General features: G+C 38.1%; 1 protein-coding gene and 1 long non-coding RNA gene across 6 annotated transcripts in view; one reads left to right on the forward strand and one right to left on the reverse strand.

Moving 5' to 3' along the window:
• The window catches only part of MAT2B (methionine adenosyltransferase 2B), a 156,169-nt gene extending 142,497 nt beyond the window's left edge, over nt 1–13,672 (reverse strand). For 3 of the 5 annotated variants that reach the window (XR_007153394.1, XR_007153382.1, XM_047864480.1), the window contains exons 1-4: nt 11,109–11,280; nt 4,412–4,606; nt 1,994–2,108; nt 1,653–1,805 (exon numbers count right to left, since the gene is read on the reverse strand). Coding sequence is in view for 3 of the 5 variants with exons in the window: in XM_047864480.1 (XP_047720436.1) it covers nt 1,653–1,805; nt 1,994–2,108; nt 4,412–4,606; nt 11,109–11,171 (526 nt within the window). In the remaining 2 variants the exon portion in view is untranslated. Of the gene's footprint in view, nt 1–1,652; nt 1,806–1,993; nt 2,109–4,411; nt 4,607–6,816; nt 6,880–11,108; nt 11,281–13,535 lie in introns of those variants that run through there. The other 2 variants (XM_047864680.1, XM_047864615.1) reach the window with 2 other exon arrangements.
• Nucleotides 10,811–13,528, forward strand: LOC125169227 (uncharacterized). The gene is made up of 3 exons (XR_007153594.1): nt 10,811–11,018; nt 11,521–11,642; nt 12,918–13,528. It is a non-coding gene; the product is annotated as an uncharacterized LOC125169227 (long non-coding RNA).
• Nucleotides 13,673–15,157: the final 1,485 nt, after the last annotated feature.

A 15,157-nucleotide genomic window follows, 5' to 3' on the forward strand; every position in this document is an offset into this window, starting at 1 on the left:
TACGGGGGGAGAACCAGGTTATAAAACAAAACCCATAAATTTTTAAAAATTCACAAAAATTGCTTCCATACCTAACCATATCTGGTGCTTCTCTGAGGAAGCGTTATAAAAGAACTACTGCTCTTGACTTCTTTTTAAAACCCTAAAGGGGCGCTTGCGGGTTGAGCGTCCAACTTCTGATTTCAGCTCAGGTCACAATCTTGGGGTCATGGGATCAACCCTCTGTGCTGAGCTTGGAGCCTGCTTATGATTCATATTCATTCTCTCTCTCTCTCTCTCTCTCTCTCTCTCGGAGCCTGCTTATGATTCATATTCATTCTCTCCCTCTCTCTCTCTCTCTCTCTCTCCACACATATATGTAAATATATAAAAATATCCATAAATATGTAATTGTAATTTTTAATGTAGTTTTCATTATAAAATATATACAAATATATATATAATATATAATATTTGTAATATATATAAATATATATGTGTGTAATTTTTAATGTAGTTTTTCTTGCTTCCCTTTTTCAAGTTTCAAACTTCCTTACCATATATGTAGGCCCTGAAAAGGAAGAGGGTGGTTGGTTAAGCATCCAACTTCAGCTCAGATCATGATCTCACAGTTCCTGGGTTCAAGCCCCACGGGTCTTCAAGTCGGGTTCTGTGCTGACAGCTTGGAGCCTGAAACCTGCTTCAAATTCCGTGTCTCTCTCTCTCTCTCTGACCCTCCCCCAACTCATGCTCTGTCTCTCTCAAAAATGAATAAACATTAAGAAAAAAAAGAGATTCTCTCTCTTTCTGCCTCTCTCCCCAACTCTAAAATAAACAAATAAAAATAATGTCAGCTGTGCTGACAGCTCAGAGCCTGGAGCCTGCTTCGTATCCTGTCTTCCTCTCTCTCTGCCCCTCCCCGTTCATGCTCTCTCTCTCTCAAAAATAAATACTAAAAAAAATTTTTTTTAAGAAATAAAATAAAATAAATAAAATAAAAACCACACAAAAAAACCCAAATACCTCAATCTAGGAGAAATGATACTGACCTGTTTTTTCAAAGTAGGTTACAAATATTTATACTATTAAGACTTCTTTTCTTTATACAATAATATATTTTTTGAAGTAAGTTCTAAGCCTAATGTGGGGCTTGAACTCACAATCCCAAGATCAAGAGTCACACGTTCTATGGACTGAGCCACCAGGTGCCCCTATAAAATGACATTTATGTATATATTGTTACTGGAAAGTCTGGAAAAATTCATAAATTCTTCATGATTTCTAAAATTCTTATTTTTCTTTTTTATTAACTACCTTCTCTTTCTCCAATGATTTATGCTCAATTTTTTCAAAATTTAAAAAACATTTGTTTTTTTAAATATTTTATTTATTTACTTATTTATTGAACATTTATTCATTTTTGAGAGACAGAGACAGACTGAGTGGGGGAGGGGCAGAGAGAGGGAGACACAGAACCTGAAGCAGGCTCCAGGCTCTGAGTTGTCAGCATAGAGCCTGACACAGGGCTTGAACCCATGGGCTATGGGATCAGAACCTAAGCTGAAGTCGGCCACCCAACCGACTGAGCCACCTAGGCGCCCTAAAAAACATATTTGTATAGATGTCATATCATTTCCTCAAAGCAATCAGAGGCTAAAGAAATTGTGTCTTACCTAAATTGTTCTCTAGGACAGCCTTTTCTCCTTCTAATTTTGTTTTGCCATACAGATTTAGGGGACTTGGTACATCTTCCTCTCTGTAAGGTGGATTTGTTCCATCAAATACATAATCTGAGCTAATGTAGATTAGAAATGCTCCAATTAAAGCTAAAAAAGAAAGACATGAAAAAAAATCATCTATTAAATTATTACACAACATTACACTGTACTGGTATTCATAACAGCTATTCATCACATATAAAACAAACCTCTTATAAGCAATCTACAAAACTTTAATCTTTATAAACTCAGCAATTATTTAATATTTCATGAAGACTTTATAAAGTCATCATTACCTGCTTCCTTTGCTAAATTCCCAGAAGCATCCACATTAAGTTGCGAAGCAGCATCTGGCTGATTTTCAACAACATCTGGCCTTCTCTCTGCTGCACAATGTACTATGACATGGGGCTGGAAGTTAAACATTGATGTATTTTTAAACCATAAGGAATAAAACAGGGGAGCTACAGCCTTCCAACAGTAACTCAATTCATAAAAAAAAAAAGTTTGTTAAATCAACATTCCTTCAACTAAAGAATCGCTGTAATTTTTATTGTAGTTTTGTCATGCTTTCCTTTTTCAAGTTTCAAACTTCCTTAACATATACATAGGCCCTGAAAAGCAAAGAGCAATTTAGCAATCCCGAGGAAAACCAAAATCAGTGTCAACAACTATTATTTCTCAATCAAAATAAGCTTTGTCCTCTAATGTGGGTCGGAGAAAAGAGCTAACATTAAAGTAATTAATATGACCTTAATACTTAATAAATCTACATTAAAGGGAGAATACAAATTTCAAATTAAATTCATAAACTCAAATCTCTTAGACTACTTAACAAATGTCAACTACCCACAAAAACTAAATTCCCAGTTCATCATTTAGTATGTCAGCTGTATACTAAACACTGTGCAAGGAACAGGGATTTCATAATCTAGTAGAAAACAACAAAAAAAGACAGATATGTAAGGAGACTATTTCAGTACAATTCTATTTCAGATAGAATGGGGGGTGCCTGGTTGGCTCAGTGGGTAGAGCATGCAACTTTTGATTTTGTTGGGTTTGTGAGTTCAAGCCCCACATTGGGCCTACAGCTTACTATTTTTTTTTTTTTAATGTTTATTTTGGGAGCGGGAGATGGAGAGGGAAAATATGAAGGTACAGGGGAGGGACAGGGGCAGATAGACAGATGGAGACAGAGAATTCCAAGTAGGCTCCATGCAGCACAGACACTGACGCGGAGGCTTGAACTCATGAACCCTGAAATCAGGACCTGAGATGAAATCAAGAGTCAGATGCTTAACCAACTGAACCATCTAGGCGCTCTCTAGAACTTATTTAAAAAAAAAAAAAAAAATCATGTTTTTAATTAAAGATTGAGGAATGCAGGGGGCATCTACTTCCCAGAGAAGCTGAACCAAGGTTAAGATTTGGTAAAACCACTGACACACAGGGCTCATGTACAAACATACCAAATGATCGCCTTCCTCAACAACTGTTAGAGGAACCATGAGCTTTGGAGTTGTTTTAAAACTTCAATGTGCATAATCCAGGGTGCTTCTTAAGATGTCCTGGTCCCCACCATACACTTACTGAATTAAAACCTCTGGAAGTGAGACACATCTAAAGAACAAGTTCCCCAAGTGATTCTGATGCGAGTGTCTCTTGGACCATACTTCTGAAAAGAACTTTAACTCTCAATTTGATCAGACGTAGAATAGAACCTAAATTTTTTCATAACTTTCTATGGCAATGGTTAAGAGTCATTTAACCTCTCTGAGCTTTTTTCACCTCTAAAATGGAAATGATAGTATCGATTTTGCAGTGCTGTAAGGTTTACAGATAATATTAAAAAAGCATTTGCATAGAAAGTGGTACTTAACAAGAGTACTTCACAAACATAAGCTTTTTATAAAATGCTCATATCTCCAACTTTTGTCAACCTATGTTTCAACCTAATCTTTTCAAGGACTACATATACTTTGCATGCTTATAAAAAAAAAGTGCACTACACAATTGACCTTTGAACATGGATTTGAATTGCATGGATCCACTTATATGCTGATTTTTTTGTTGTTGTTTATAAATACAGTACTTTGTTTTAAATGCATTTTCTCTTCCTTATGATTTACTCAGTAATATTTTCTTCTTCCTAGTTTACTTTATTGTAAGAATACAGTATATAACACATATAATGTACAAAATATGTGTAATCAACTGAGTTATCGGTAAGGCTTCCAGTCAATAGTAGGCTATTAGCAGTTAAGTTTGGGGGAAGTAAAATATTACATAGATTTTCTTTTTTTTTTTTTAAATGTTTATTTATTATTGAAAGACAGAGAGAGTCAGAGTGTGAGCAGGGGAGGGGCAGAGGGAGAGGGAGAAACAGAATGGGAAGCAGGCTCCAGGCTCTGAGCTGTCAGCACAGAGCCCAACACGGGGCTCGAACTCACGAGCTGTGAGATCATGACCTGAGCCAAAGTTGGACACTTAACCAACTGAGCCACCCAGGTGCCCCTGTTATACAGATTTTCAATTGTGCAGGAGTTAGCATTCCTAAACCCTGCATTGTTCAAGGGTCAACTGTATATTATTGCTGCTTAGTAGGTTACAGCTTAAGTACAGTATTTTCCTTGAGAAAAGAACAATTTCTAAATCATCCAGACAATTCTTAACATAGTTTATATAGGTGCTAAAATAAACAGACTCAACCATACCTGAAAATCATGAATGATGTGATGAACCGCTTCAGAATCCAAAAGATTAACCTGTTCAAATTTTGGTCTTGCTCTTCTAAAACCACAGCCAAAGGCATGCCAATTATTCTGCTTAAATTCTTTATACACAGCTCTGCCCAGAAGCCCAGTGGCACCAGTAATCAAAACCCGCCTACTGGGGAGGTTAACTTCCTCCTAAAAGAGTGAAGAAGGATAAAGATTACTCACTTTGAAAATATTCTAAGAAATCAGTCATCATCATTGTTCACTAAATACTTTGAGTCTAAGAAGTTAGCTTCATGTCCTACATCTATTAGACAACTCTTAAGTTAGAATAAAAATCAAACTGCATCAATAATTATATCACTTATTAAAAGTTTTATTAATCCTATCCATGAAAAAGAACCCAAAATGATACTGTAAGGATATACCTAGTCAATTAAATTCCAACCCCCCCCCCCCCGCCCCGCCTTTTTGAAAAAAAAATAAAGATTTTATTTTGGGGGCACCTGGATGGCTCAGTTAACCGCCTGACCCTTGATTTCAGCTCAGGTCATGGTATCACAGTTTGTGGGTTTGAGCCCCGCACTGGGCTCTGCACTTAGGGTAGAGCCTGCTTGGGATTCTCTCTTTCTGTCCCTCCCCTGCTTGCATGAGCACACTCTTTCTATCTCTGAAGACAAATAAACTTAAAAAGTATTTTATCTTTAAGTAATCTCTAGACCCAAGGTGAGGCTCGAACTTACAACAACAAGATCCAGATTCACATGTTCTACCTAATGAGCCAGCTAGGTGCCTGATTTCTTATGTTAATAATGGAAAATCTTATTTTAATGATGACTGATGTCAAAATGAACAAACAGCAATTTTAATTACATCCTCCAGTTTATAAAATGCACAATTAGTTTGAAGCTTACTTATTTTTTATGGCCTGATGAACTATTTGGCTGTATTCAACAATATACTCAAAAGTTGACATTTTTTGGTCTTCAGTTTGTAACCTCAACTTTTCTTTCACATTTCATTGATTTATCATATTTTGATAGGTCTGAGTTAAGGAATTCACATGTCACAGGCATTTATGTGGAGGAAAAAAAAAATGTGGTCTTAATAGTAATAATATTATGAGTTTAACCAAACCAAATATTCAATTTTAACCAATGGTTTAAATTAAACCATTTCTAAATTTAATCAGTAAATGTTCCTGAGTTAACTCCAAATTTATCTTAACAGACCTGTTAAAACTAACATAAAAGGACAGGGACACCTGAGTGGCTCAGTTTCAGGTCATGATCTTGTGGCTCCTGAGTTCAAGTCCCACATCTGGCTCTGTGCTGTGGGTGCAGAACCTGCTTCAGATGCTCTGTCCCCCTCTCTGTGCCCCTCCCCCACTTGTGTTCACACACTCTCTCCCACTCAAAAATATATAAATATAAAACAAAAAAAAAAAAAACTAACACGGGCGTGCCTGGGTGGCTCAGTCGGTTGAGCATCTGACTTTGGCTCAGGTCATGATCTTGTGGTTTGTGAGTTCGAGCCCCAGGTCGGGCTCTGTGCTGACAGCTCAGAGCCTGGAGCCTGATTTGGATTCTGTGTCTCCCTCTCTCTCTGCCCCTCCCCTGCTCATGCTCTGTCACTTTCTGTCTCAAAAATAAATAAAACATTAAAAAAAAAAACTAAAAAAAACAACCTAACAGACAAAAGGACAAAAAAATTAACACAGATGAGAAAAAAAAACTAAAATATTTTAAATTGATCTGTGTTGCTATTGTGAAAGAAAAAATTCCTTACACAATGAAATTAAAAGGAACTACCTAGAAAATAAGTTGTTTCCAAAGCAGTTTAAAAAACTTCCCTGGGGCGCCTGGGTGGCGCAGTCGGTTAGGCGTCCGACTTCAGCCAGGTCACGATCTCGCGGTCCGTGAGTTCGAGCCCCGCGTCGGGCTCTGGGCTGATGGCTCGGAGCCTGGAGCCTGTTTCCGATTCTGTGTCTCCCTCTCTCTCTGCCCCTCCCCCGTTCATGCTCTGTCTCTCTCTGTCCCAAAAATAAATAAACGTTGGAAAAAAAAAAAAAATTAAAAAACTTCCCTTCTTCCCAAGACGTGTAACATCAAATTTCCCAGACTCTTGAATAAAATCAACATTTACTATTTAAAAAAACAAAAACAGGGGCGCCTGGGTGGCTCAGTTGGATAGGCGTCAGGCTTTGGCTCGGGTCATGATCTCATGGTTCGTGGGTTCGAGCCTCACGTAGGGCTCTGTGCTGACAGCTCAGAGCCTGGAGCCAGCTTCTGATTCTGTGCATCTGTCTCTCTTTCTCTGCCCCTCTCCTGCTCGTACTCTCTCTCTCAAAAACAAATAAACATTTAAAAAAAAAATTTATAAATAAATAAATAAACACACACCAACAAAGTTTTATTAGGGGTACCCAGCTGGCTCGGTTGGTACAGCATGCAACTCTTGATCTCAGGGTTGTGAGTTCAAGCCCATGTTGGACGTTGAGCCTACTTAAAAAAAAAATTTCTTACAGTTTCATCAATTTGAGGTCTTTTTATTTCAAGTGCTGTTATAGTCATCTATTCTGAGCTGTCAAAAACTTTAAACAAGCATATAATAACTAAAGATCTTTCTTTTTTAGCCCTTATGTCAGCAGAATAACTTGGCACTATAGTTTAAAAAAAAAAAAGGCCACCAAATTATCTATTTATACCATAGGAGAAACCTGAAATGAAAGGGCGGACAGAAACAGTACAAAAGGTAAATTCTTGAAGATATTTTTTCCTTAGTGCAACCAACTTCGAAACATTTTAAAAGTTGAAGTGAAATTCATCTAGGCTCTCTAGTGTAAAACTTGGCTCTAAGCCAACTGATCTATGAAAACAAGGATGTCAGCCAACAAAATATTTTCTTTGAATTTTGGCACAAAAACAGCTCTACAAAGACTGAATTGTTAAGAAGATAAAACATGCCAAGTCTAGTAGATACAATCAGAAAACCATTTACACAGAATAAATACCATAAAGATCCCTGGGAAAATATTATAAAGTGGCTATAATTTGGTTTCTTTAGAGTTTCTCACTCTTTAGTACTTCACTTTATAGAAGCAAAGGAATATAGAACAGTTCTTAGGTCAGTGGTTTTTAGGCTTTACTATAGATAAGAATCATGAGTGAGGCTTTCAGATCCAGTACATCTGAGGTAAATCCTGATAATTTACATTTCTAACAAGTTCTCAGGAACGTGCTGATGATGGTGATTTGGGAACTGTACTTTGAGAAATCTAATCTTGAACTCCAGGGAAAATCCAAGGTTTTCCTAAAGATAAATTTATCTTATTCAAACAAGCCAAAAATTGTCATCTTTCGAAAAGCAACAACAAACTTTTCTTCTCTCTTCCCCCGTGAAAAAAGAAAAACAAAACGTCAAAGAACAAGCATCACGCATTCCACAAAGGTTATTAAACAATGAATTCAGATCTCTGCATACTGCATTGATTCTGTGAAACACACTTTTTCCTCATTTTAACATCCCTGTTAAATGAATGAAATAGAGATGCATCGTATTACTGTCCTAGACTTGCAGTGTTTTTTGCTTTTTAGTGCATCTTAAAACAAGAACCCAGATGATATTGTAACCAAGTACATCTTGGATGTGATGCAATATAGTAGTATTAAATTACAAGCACAGCAAGGCTCTTTGGGAATTCAATACACTTAACTTCAAAAAAGGGATGAGGTTACGAGGAAAAAAGACCACCTTATATCCTTATCCTCTGGGGTAACTTGTATGGTCCCTAGAAGAAAATATAAAAAAACAGTCCATGGTACCTAGTGGTCAGATGTCAATGATCAAGAATTTTCTTTATTAAAATAGCAGAGATCTGAAGTGCAAGCATTTCCTAAAACAAAAATGATACTGTACTACCTTGTATTTGGAAACTATTGAGTGTTATGTAAGCCTATATCATACCTTTTGATCATAAGATAACCTTGTTAAACATGTAGGGTAAGTATTTCCAAACTGAGGAATCTGAAGCCTAGAGATGTTAAAGGTTGTATGGAAAACGGGAAAGGTTGGGACCAGAACTTGCTTCCTGCTTCTATGGTCCAAGCCAAATATATACAGAGTTGCGTCTTAATCCTTTGACCTTCTATTTGACTTCATACTGAATAAATTTTAACTGTTCTGCCACAAAATACGGTATTGGGAAGTTACTGAAATCTCTATTGATTGAATTCCTCATTTGGACAAGATGACTAAGGCTCCTCATACAATTTTAACATTTTCCACATTATCCTCAACACAGAGTAGACGGAGTCTGAAAGGAGTGAAAGGAGCTTCATTTACTTAAAGTAATTTTTCCTCTTCACAGAGTTCTTTCTAGAGACTCAATGAGCACCTTCTGTCACCAGTGTAAGAGCCAAGACAAGGTTTTTCATTTGGACTGCAAATTTATTGGTTGTTAGCAAATAAAATATGCCTCACTCTGAAATCAAAAGATGCCTAACAAAAATAGCTCTTCTATTTTTGACTTTCTCTATCAGAAATCTACCTGAAGCTTTTTAAAAGCTTCAGTTTTGATTATTTTATTTTCAAAAGAAAAGAAATATTCCTGTAAAAAGATTATTTTGGACTGTTACGCCATAAAATATTTTAGTGCTGCTAAACACAGAAATGTCCATACACTTCAAGGAACTCAGAATGAAGAATAAAAAGTTTTCTAGTTAACCCAAAACCACAATAAACAGCTCAAAAAAATCATCTGTCTGAAAAATCTACTTTCTTAATTTTTATTATCTTATGTGTAAAGTATCAAACATCACTTTGTTATTCTGAATATACTTGCCACACTTTGCATAAACTCTTACAAGTTCAGAACTTCAAGTGACCAGATTTATAGACATCAAAAAATTCTTTGAAAAGTTAAATACATATAAATAAATGCAGAACTACCACTTTTATTATGCTACCTAATCAAGTGATAACAAACTATAGGCAATGAGATAAATGGATCTTTCCAAATGGCCACAGTACTCTGGGACAATTATTTCTACTTTAGCATACTTGCATTAACTTCCACTAAAAATGTCTTAGCAAAAGACTAACATCTAAATAGAGATCTTCAGTTTTAGTGGTAAACATAATATTTGCTATTTGGAACCTTTTCAATTTGGCAGTTTCCCATCCCACCCCCACCCCCACCCCCATCCTCATACAACATTCCCCTGGAGGCAGATCTTTTGAGTAGACTGTACCGGACTCAAGACTTAACTCAAGATCCCCTGAGTACCTAGGCAACACTGGTCTAACTCCTACTGTTACCCTATTACTATCCTACAAGACAGTGTAAACAGGTACCAGTACAGCTGTCTTCTCCAACACAATATGCAAGGCAGTCCTCATTCTCACAAGTGAATTTTAATTCTGTATGTTTTGAGAAAGCAGCAAATATGTGTCAAGATTTAGCGTGGGGACACCTAGCTGGCTGAGTCTGTACAGCATACAATCTGAATCTGGGGCTGTTAGAGGGCCCTGATGGATGTACAGATTACATTCAAATAAAAAAACAATAAAAAAAAGATTTAGGCTGTATCACTTTTAATGAAGGAAATCATGAAAACCTATTGAGAACCTATTTTCATTAGTCTACAGAACTCCCACTGTGAAAAAAAGATTAAGCTTTACATACACCTATGCATATATATGTAAACAATATGTAACGTTGTGTTCAGTACTTTTAGGAGCACATAGGAACAACACGTAAATTTAACTTAACCTCCCAAATCCCAAAGTGATTAGAAACACTATGCTGTATCTTGAAAGCATAAAAATTCTGCATTATCAAAAACAGCCACCTCCCATACCGTCTCTTATTTTCATAAGACATTGGTCTAGGCATTAACATTTCTTTTTATCCCCACTGCTAGATAAATTCTAGCAGTTCTGTGGATTGAATGTGGGGAGGCCTGTAATGAAATATGAGAGAGAATGGAGGAAGCGCAATACCTGGGATAGCTCTCCCACCGTAACAACCTTCCTTTATGCAATCTCTGTAGCGGTTCAAAGCCCGAGAAAGTGAAAGAGATTTGTCGGTTCCAAGCCTACTTAATGAACTTGGGCCAAGGACTCACCCTACAAGCCTCAATTTTCTCATCTGTAAAATGGAGCAAAAATCCTCTCATAGTTATGACGATTAAATAATGCATGTAAAGTGCATAATACAGTGCCTTGCACAAAACTTAAAAGTTCAGTAAGTTGTCATCTCTAAAACTGCTATTTCTGAAAAGCCACTTTCCCCTACTTTCTCAGACATAAGAACTGGTAGGATCGAGGGATATGAACAAAGAATGAAAAAGAAATTCAGAAAGATAAAACCAAAATCGAAACAGCTCAGAAAAAACGCCTCTTCGTTGCTGGGAGGGGAGACAGAAGACAAGAAAGTGAAACCAGACCTACTCCTTTCCTGCCGCAGGACTGGAAGAGCAAACACAAACTGGTGTGCGCCGAGGTAAACAAACTCGGTGGCACCGCCCTCTCCTCCGACAGCTAGGAAGGAGGTGCTGAGACACTCAGGGATGGGGGCTAGGATTGCTGCAGGATGCGCAAGGTAAACCACCCAAGCCCTCCCTCCCCCTCGACCTGGCTCGTCCCCCTCTGCAATCCCGGTTGCAAGAGACGCCCAGGTCGACTCCCTCACCTCCACTAGCCGGCAGCTCCCGGGAACAAAGTGGATAGAGAGCTCCTTCTCTCGCCCCACCATGCCCGCCGTCTTTGCGCCGCAGCCGCAGCGACCGCCACTTCCTCCAGCCCAGGATCGCCACGGGCCGCAGCTTCTTCGCCCTCGGCCCGCCTCCCTAGGTCCGGGCCGACCCCCTGTTCACTGTTTCCGGCTTCCGCCGCCAAGGCCGCGCCCGATGATTGGCCACATTCCGTGAATGCCTCCGAAAGGGGCCGGGCAGCGTCCTGTACGCAGCCAGCCCACCCCCCCAACTCTTAAAGGGATACACAAAACAAAGGCCTTGGCCTTAGGCAATGAATACAAGTTTTGTTTTGGGGAAGATTGTTTATTTTATGTACTATTTTCTCTCTTCGTCTCTCTTCTTGACTAGGGAAGGATTAAATTGGATCGCCTGAGGCTTCAAGTTTGCAGACTGCGCAGTGCCTGGGAATCAACTGAGCATAAAATACGTTTAGTAGGAGAAAACATTTTAAAGCCATGGGGTGTGTTTAGGTAAGAAGGGAAGGAGGGAGCACAGTGGACGTACAGCATTAGGAATGTTTTTTACAGAGATTTAGAAAGACGAAGAATAAAAATACAAGTCCTGGCATCTGAATCATTAACAACCTCAACAACCCATTTGTCGTTCTGGGATGCTAAAATGTAGTATGTGTCAAATTCCAAATAAATCAAACTATTTTTAACTAGTTAAAAAGAGGAGGGTAAGGGGAGGAATAACTTGGGTGCCTCTTCAAAACGCAGATTCTCGGACTTTACCTGTATTTACAGAATGAAAATCTGCGGTAATATAAAACCAGGGACTCTACATTTTAGTGGATTTAACAGGAGTCAAAACCCCACCGCCCACCTTTGAGAAGCATCACATTAGTAACTGCCCCGTCAGGCTACGCCAGCCTGGCCTCCGTAACCATCGTAAATTAAGGACGAAACCAAGAGACAGAGTAATGTCTGGACCTTCCACCACCTGTATGACTTCTTAAAAGTAACAAATCAGAAACAACAGCTCTAAGTGTTGAGAACGACCTCTCAGGCAACTGGTTTCCTTCCTAGCTCAAAACAGCAAAATGCCTATCAGTTGGAATGCCTGCGAAATTTACTCAGGAAAAAAACCCGCCATAGACCCTGTAGGGTTCGCCAACATTTCACCGCTCCAATCCGAGTGTTCTTATTCAGACATACACGATACCAAAACTGAAAAGTCGCTCACAAGTGTGACCGATGCTTGGATTTTTCTTAAAAGGGCTTCTTTTCATAATCCCTTTAGTTTACTTTAGAGCCAAAGACTAAGCAGCCTTTTGAAAAAGTTTTTCTTTGTCTGAGCCCCGTGAATTTCCTTTCTGCCCAACCCCCCAACAAGAACTCATTTCTTTATTCGTGTTAACAGTCTTTTTTTTTTTTTTTTTGGAACGGTGGGGGAAGAGAACCTGAGGCCCCTCGTTTTCGGAGTTTTATTTTTATGCAAGCTGCTACCCTTAATCAGTTTAGCATTATTCAGACAGTCCTTGAGAGGACTGTCCCAGCATTAAACATTCATAATCTGCAGACAAAGAAAAAGATGAGTATGGGTGGGAGGTAGGAGAGGCAAATTTAAGATCCTCCTAATCCTCCTCCTTTAAAAACTGGGAGATTTTTGTTTTTCTTTAATTTCTAGATACAACGTTGCGATGCAACCTAATTTTTCTACTAATAAAAAAAGTAAGTGTTCAATGTGAATAAGATTTCATTGCATATTAATTTTTTTTTTTTTTTTTTTTTTTTTTTTTGCAGAGCAGCCTTGTGTAGAGTTAGGAACAAGAGTTTTCTCACCTACTTTTGAGAACCTGGTCTGATAGCTCCCAGGTAAAACTTGCATATAGTTCTAAAGGTATATGTTCATGTATAGTTTTTTATCATTCTCTTTAAAGATGAAAGTTTCTTTGTGAACAAAAATGCCATTGTTGTAGACAATATCCAAGTTCGTGTGGTGGCTAAGTCTATAAATTTAAAGAGAGCAGCCTGGAGCTAAAAGTTATGTTAGCAGATTCAGTTCATGCTAAGACAAAGAAAGGCTGGAGCACACAATTACAGATAAAATCCTTAGTTACATAGAACCTTCACCTACATCATTGCATTTAATGTGGTAAATGAAGCTGCTGTTCTGTTTTGCATTTAATTTTTGTCAGTTAATGAGTCTTAGCTGAGCTCTCCATAACCTGGTTCCCAGGGTCAATAATTAAACTTGGTTTATTCTTCCATGTTCCAAAGTTACATGTTTTAAAGAAATGAATGACACCCCGTTTCTTTTTTCTTCTTTTAACACACCTTTTTGGTTTTTACCATTCACTGGGATGCTTTTAAAAGAAACTAACTCCAGAATGCTTCATTTCTTGAATATCTGGCTCTTACCTGGTCCATGTCCTCCGGCATTTCAGGCATGATTCCAAAATATCTCAGGAAAACAGACTTGGGATGAGTCTCTGCCTCTTCTGCCTGGGTCTTTGTTCTGCCTGAAGAGAGCGCAGGCACGGAAAAACGTGAGCTTCAGCTTCACTCGACCTTTTAAATTAGCATTTTGATTCCAATCCCAGAATCTCATGCAGTTTTCCACATTGCAGTAAACTGGCAGCTGATTCCCCCTGGCAGTCTTGAAAATACCCAATGAGAAGTTTCATGTTTAATTGCCTGCCAAGTTAAGGTCCATTACAAAACCATTAGGAGAACCAGTGTTGTTTTGTTGTTTTTTTTTTAAAGAAGAAACAAAGAAGCAAAAAAAAAAAAAAAACTTCTTGTGAATACTTGTTGCAATTTTCTCTGGAAGAAGAAAAGCAAGAGCTCACAGATGGAAAGAAGGCAGATCATGCAATTGATTGATTCCTATTCTGAAATATTTTATTCAGTTACACATTATGGTTATTACAACAGAATCTTTGTAAAGTTTTTCAGTGTTTTTCCTCCCGGTGTCTCCTCATTAACTATTTCAAAGGACATTAAAAGGCACTGGTGGTAACAGCTCCCGACAATTAAAATGCAGCAGGTCATTTCTATTAACACTGATCTGCCTTCTGACTGAGAAAATGGTAGATTGAGTAGCTTTAAGTTTGGCCAGGCATTAAGGACTTCTAGATCAGCAATTCCCAAACCTGTCTGTACCCCAGAACCTATGAAACTAAGTCATTCTGTAGGAGTTAAGTCCAATAATCTTATTTTTAACTATTTCAAGGACAATTAATATGCTCAGTTAAATTTGAACCATTGTTCTGGACTATGGTTCTGTAACAATTTAAGAACAATAAAAAAAATTGCCATTTAGATAGAGCTAACTCTATATTAACTCGTTATATTCTACACACTTAGGGCACACAGCACGTAGTAAACTCTATGAGACATGCAGAAGGTCTATAAGTAATGGAGGACTATACAATTTCTAAAAATTGATAAATTAAAATTTATCAAAATAAAAGAACTTGTACCCATCAAAAGACAATATTAACAAATAGGCAAATCACAAACTGAGGGAAAAAAATCTTGGTGCATATATCTGAACAGGATTTCTAGTCAGAATATTTAAAGTACACCTGTTGAAACTGCTTGAAAGCATGAAGTTGAGGGGCACCTGGCTGGCTGAGTTAGAGGGGCATGACCTCTAGATCTGGGGTTGTGAGTTCAAGCCCCACATTGGGTGTAGAGATTACTTAAGTAACTTATTTTAAAAACACATAAAGCTGAACAAAAATCAAAATGGCTGCACGAATGCTTCAGCAAAGCTTGATTTTAAACTGAGTAACCCCTTCCCTCTCTTCCTCCAACCTTCCTTCCCTCCTCCATTCAGTAAACCTTCCCTTCTTAGCCTTTTGTTTCAGGAACCCAGTTCCACCCTGAAAACACATACACAATTCGTGTCTAAATTTTTTTTTTTTTTCAACGTTTATTTATTTTTGGGACAGAGAGAGACAGAGCATGAACAGGGGAGGGGCAGAGAGAGAGGGAGACACAGAATCGGAAACAGGCTCCAGGCTCTGAGCCATCAG

This window comes from Prionailurus viverrinus, chromosome A1 (genome assembly GCF_022837055.1).
Source record: "Prionailurus viverrinus isolate Anna chromosome A1, UM_Priviv_1.0, whole genome shotgun sequence".
Taxonomy (NCBI): Eukaryota; Metazoa; Chordata; class Mammalia; order Carnivora; family Felidae; genus Prionailurus; species Prionailurus viverrinus.